Genomic DNA, 4874 nt, shown 5'->3' on the forward strand with positions numbered 1-4874 from the left:
CCCGTCTCTTTCGCCGTTGATTGCCGCTGTTGCGTGTTTGCGGTGTGAAGCCGTCGCCCCGCGGCGGCACGCGGTAGCGCGCGGCCGGCCGGCGGGGCGCCGGTGTCGAGTGCCACTCGCGGACGCGCCGCGCCGGCCGGGCTCGCGGCTCGCGGCCGGCGGCGCGGTGCGGTGGTCCAGCCCGTCGCCGGCGCGCGCCTGCCGTGTCGGTTGTCGGACGGGCGGGCGCCGCCACACTGAGTTCTCCGTGTAGTGAGCTTATCATATCAGCCTGGTGGCGCGGGTGGACACGTTCCGGCCGGCGATGAGCGGCCTTGGACGGGCGGAGGTCGGACAGACATCGCCTCGCCCCGTCTCGCTCAGCAGCTGCACGCGTCCGCCGAGAGCCGACCGTTGCCGGCGGCGCTCGCGGTTCGGCCGCTATATTCCATGTTGACACGATGCTAGTCTTCAGGTGATAAGCGCGGGGTGCTGCAGCCTATTTTTGGGACAGTTTCTTATGTGGCCGGCGGTGGGTGTGCGGGCGCTTTACTTTTCGAGGCTTTGATATTAGCGACTTCGGTGTGTCGGCTCGGGGCGGCGCGCGCGCGCGCCATCGCCGCTGGTGTCAGCTGGGGCGGGCTGGCGCGGCCCGCTCAGTCTTCCACGCGTTGTGCCGCCCCCCCCCCCCCCCCCCTCTCCCGACCATGCCCGGGACGGTCGGTTGCGCTGGCTCTGGCCGCGAGGTGCCGTCCGTCGTTAGCTGGCGGTCGGCGCGAGCTGGCGCGGTCTCCGGCGCTGGCGGGGAGCGCGGCTGGGAGGAGGCCGACCGCCCAGCAGAGCGACGCTGCCCAGACGCCAGGACGCTCTGTCATGCCCCTCCCCCTCCCCCGCCGCGCTGCCCGCGGTAGTGTTCGCCGACGTGTTCGGGTGTGTTGACCGGTGTGTTCTGAACTCGGGTGCCCGTCGGACGAGAGCGCGGGAGCCGGCCGCCTGGCTGCGGGTGTGGTCCGGGCAGCGCCGCTGCTGCCGCGCGCCCCGGCACCGTGTCGTGCCAGACGGCTCGGCGCTGGGCGTGGCCTGCCAGAGGCGCGGTGTGGTGGCGCGCGCCGCTAGAGGGCTACGCTCCGACTGGCGGTGTTCATTTTCTAGTGGCAGCCTTTCTACCGGTGAGATATGGTGCAGTTATGGGCGGCTGTTTGGTTTGTACATGTTCAGTGTTCATGTATCATGCCAGCACAATGTAAGCTTAGTTAACCTCTACTGCAGCACCGAATATACAGATTGACATAACGAAGAAGAGTGTCTTCAGGTCTAAGCTGTGAAACTAGCTGCACATCTGGACAAACAGTTTTCCCCGTCATGAAATTATCGGCGACAAAATGCGAATCGGGAACATGGCAGAAATTGCGCTGGTCGGCAGCAAACAAGAGGGTGACGCCGTTCAGCCCGACTTCACCATCCACGAGCGCAGGCCATCTGAGGCCCGAGTTCGTCATCCACGAACGCAAGTCGATTTACGCCCCAATTCACCACCCACGAACGCAGGTCATCTGAAGCCTGAGTTCGTCATCCACGAGCGCAGGTCATCTGAAGCCCGAGTTCGTCATCCAGGAACGCAGGTCGTCTTTCTCCCCAATTCACCATCCACGAGCACAGGCCATCTGAAGCCCGAGTTCGTCATCCACGAACGCAGGCCATCTGAAGCCCGAGTTCGTCGTCCACGAACGCAGGCCATCTGAAGCTAGAGTTCGTCGTCCACGAACGCAGGTCGTCTTCCTCCCCAATTCACCATCCACGAGCGCAGTCCATCTGAAGCCCGAGTTCGTCATCCACGAGCGCAGGTCATCTGAAGCCCGAGTTCATCGTCCAGGAACGCAAGTCGTCCTCCTCCCTAATTCACCATCCACGAGCACAGGCCATCTGAAGCCCGAGTTCTCGTCATCCACGAACGCAGGCCATCTGAAGCCCGAGTTCGTCGTCCACGAACGCAGGCCATCTGAAGCCCGAGTTCGTCGTCCACGAACGCAGGTCGTCTTCCTCCCCAATTCACCATCCACGAGCATTCACCTTCTGAAGCCCGGTCACCTGCAGAAGTGCCACTGGTCTGCTCACGTCAGTCATTGGTCTTCCGACCTGCCGGTCCTCCGAAGGCGTTCGACGTCAGCGTCCACAACACTAACAGACACAAAAAACGTCCGCTCGAACACTTACCCGCCGATCTGTGTCGCGTATTGACTGCACCGAGTGCCCTGGTTCTTCTGAACGGGCTCTGCTGCTCGGTTACTGTCGTGATCTGATCACAGACCGAGCCGTGTGGCGGCCCGCCGGCGGCGCTAGGCCGGCTCCGTCCAGTGACAGCTGACCGAATCAGGGCGGCGCCTGCCGGCCGGTCGGCGCGGACCCCAGGCCGTGTGGATCAACAGCCCATGCGTCCGGCGTGCTCAGACCGCGAACAGAGGCTGGTGAATCGGTGATGGAATCAGATTCGCGATGGACCCTGGGTAAAGCCACAGCGGAGTCCAAAGTCTGACAAGCTTTTAACTGAGCTGGGATTGCTTCGTTTGAAAATTGGTGGGAGTCGTAACGGTTGACTCGGTAATTGGATCAACCCATCAACGACGCTGGAGTAGTCTATTTATCAGCTTCATTATGAATGTGCAAAACGTGTGTCCATCGGGATCTTTCCGACGCCTCGTCTTACTCGTTGGAATGGCCAAAATGCTAGCGGATGTCGCCGGTCGAAGTCGGGTAGGTGATCCGAGAATTCGTGACCGTAGAGATTTTCCTAAGTTGTTGGAGAGGCACGCGCCGTCGAGCCGCCCGTCTCTTGTATTGGCGCGGTTTCCTCTCTCATCCCGGCTATCCGCATCCGGCTTCCCGCCCCAACACGGACCTCACCATAGACGGATCAGGGTCACGTGACGGCAGAACGACGCACTGACGTCAGTTGGCAGCCTCCAGCAGAGCAGTCGGCGTCGGTCGGATCATACCACAGTAACAGAAGTCAGCTGATGATCGATACGATGTCCTGACATTCCCGATCGGGCCGGAATCGGACTGTACCGGATCGGATCGATCGGATCGGCTTGGACGGACCGGTTCGGCGACCTCAGTCAGGCTCTCTGGTGACCGGCCGCCGCCGCCGCCGTTTAGTCCTTGTGCACGGCGATCATGACCTTGATGCCGCGTCCCTCGAGCGCCGTCTGGAAGGCCTGCTCGCTCTGCTCCAGGCTGAAGCGGTGGGTGACGAGCGGGTCCAACCGAACCCGGCCCGACGCCACCAGGTCCAGCGCCGCCTGGTAACTGGGGCAAGTCAGGTCAGGTCAGGTCAGACAGCGCCGGCTGCAGCTGAGCAAGCTTCTGGGTTACTCAGATGCGGCGAGTGGCGGCTTGTAGGATCACAACAAAGAGTCTGTACTAAACTTAAATTGTTGGCACCCTGGAGCCGATCATGTCCGTCGCAACAATTTCACGATAGAGCTTCCCCTTCCTACTCTCGACGACTTGTGACGGCAATCATAGTCACAGCTGACAACGTCAGAACATGGAACTCAGACTAAGTGATTGCCACAGCGTGGACACGCAGAGAGTGCAGGGTCTCTGCAGAGCCACGAGTGGGCGCTACATGTCCGCGTGGTCGAAGCTTCTGAAAACCCTAATTTCTGCAACGGAGTAGCGAGAGCGAAATATACTTTTTGACTGAACGCTGCTCACGCCATCGCAAAACCAGTGACACGCGCCCCAATAACACTGCACAACACCCCGACAACACTATGCAACAGCCCGACAACACTATACAATACCCAGACAACACTGTACAACAGCCGGACAACACTGCATAACACCAGTGATACACTCACGCCCCGACAACACTGCACAACACAACTCTGGAGTTGGACTAGTGACACACGCCCCGACGGCACTGCGCAAGGCAACTCCGGAGTGGGGAAACGAGTGCAAAAGTTGCCCACGCAGCCGAGTGGGGTCGTCCTTACCTCCCGCCGTACTGATGCCCTCCCCCCCCCCCCCCACCCGTGGGTATGTCTCACCAGTTGGCGTAGCGGAAGATGCCGCAGATGTCCAGCTCCTTGGCCGTGAGCTGGACAATGGGCAGAGTGACGTCCGCAGGACCGCGACCCACCGTCACCATCCGGGCACGGGGCGCCGCCGCCTGACAACCGAGCCAACACACCGTCACCAGCCGGGCACGGGGCGCCGCCGCCTGATAACCGAGCCGACACACCGTCACCAGCCGGGCACGGGGCGCCGCCGCCTGACAACCGAGACAACACCGTCATTAGCCGGGCACGGGGCGCCGCCGCCTGATAACCGAGACAACACACCGTCACCAGCCGGGCACGGGGCGCCGCCGCCTGATAACCGAGCCGACACACCGTCGCCAGCCAGGCACGGGGCGCCGCCGCCTGACAACCGAGCCACACCGTCACCAGCCGGCACGGGGCGCCGCCGCCTGACAACCGAGACACACACGTCATCAGCCGGGCACGGGGCGCCCCGCCTGATAACCGAGCCAACACACCGTCGCCAGCCGGGCACGGGGCGCCGCCGCCTGATAACCGAGCCGACACACCGTCGCCAGCCAGGCACGGGGCGCCGCCGCCTGACAACCGAGACAACACACCGTCATTAGCCGGGCACGGGGCGCCGCCGCCTGATAACCGAGCCGACACACCGTCGCCCGCCGGGCACGGGGAGCCGCCGCCTGACAACCGAGCCGACACACCGTCGCCAGCCAGGCACGGGGCTCCGCCGCCTGACAACCGAGCCAACACATTGTCCTCCGTAATCGATTGCGAGGATGCATGTGCCTGCAGCATTTAAGCATGCTTAGTTGTGAGATGCGTTTGTAAGGTTTTAGGCCATACTGGGTC

General features: G+C 62.7%; 1 protein-coding gene across 1 annotated transcript in view; it reads right to left on the reverse strand.

The window, feature by feature from the left end:
• Positions 1-3063: 3063 nt before the first annotated feature.
• LOC119102880 (sorbitol dehydrogenase-like) overlaps positions 3064-4874 on the reverse strand; it is an 8006-nt gene continuing 6195 nt past the window's right edge. Inside the window, exons 2-4 of the mRNA XM_037226330.1 lie at positions 4523-4603; positions 4032-4255; positions 3064-3285 (exon numbers count right to left, since the gene is read on the reverse strand). Coding sequence (XP_037082225.1) covers positions 3132-3285; positions 4032-4255; positions 4523-4603 — 459 coding nt within the window. The 3' untranslated portion in view covers positions 3064-3131. The remainder of the gene's footprint in view (positions 3286-4031; positions 4256-4522; positions 4604-4874) is intronic.

The sequence above is a fragment of the Pollicipes pollicipes genome, unplaced genomic scaffold (assembly GCF_011947565.3).
Source record: "Pollicipes pollicipes isolate AB1234 unplaced genomic scaffold, Ppol_2.1 Scaffold_5724;HRSCAF=6776_pilon_pilon_pilon, whole genome shotgun sequence".
Lineage (NCBI taxonomy): Eukaryota > Metazoa > Arthropoda > Thecostraca > Pollicipedomorpha > Pollicipedidae > Pollicipes > Pollicipes pollicipes.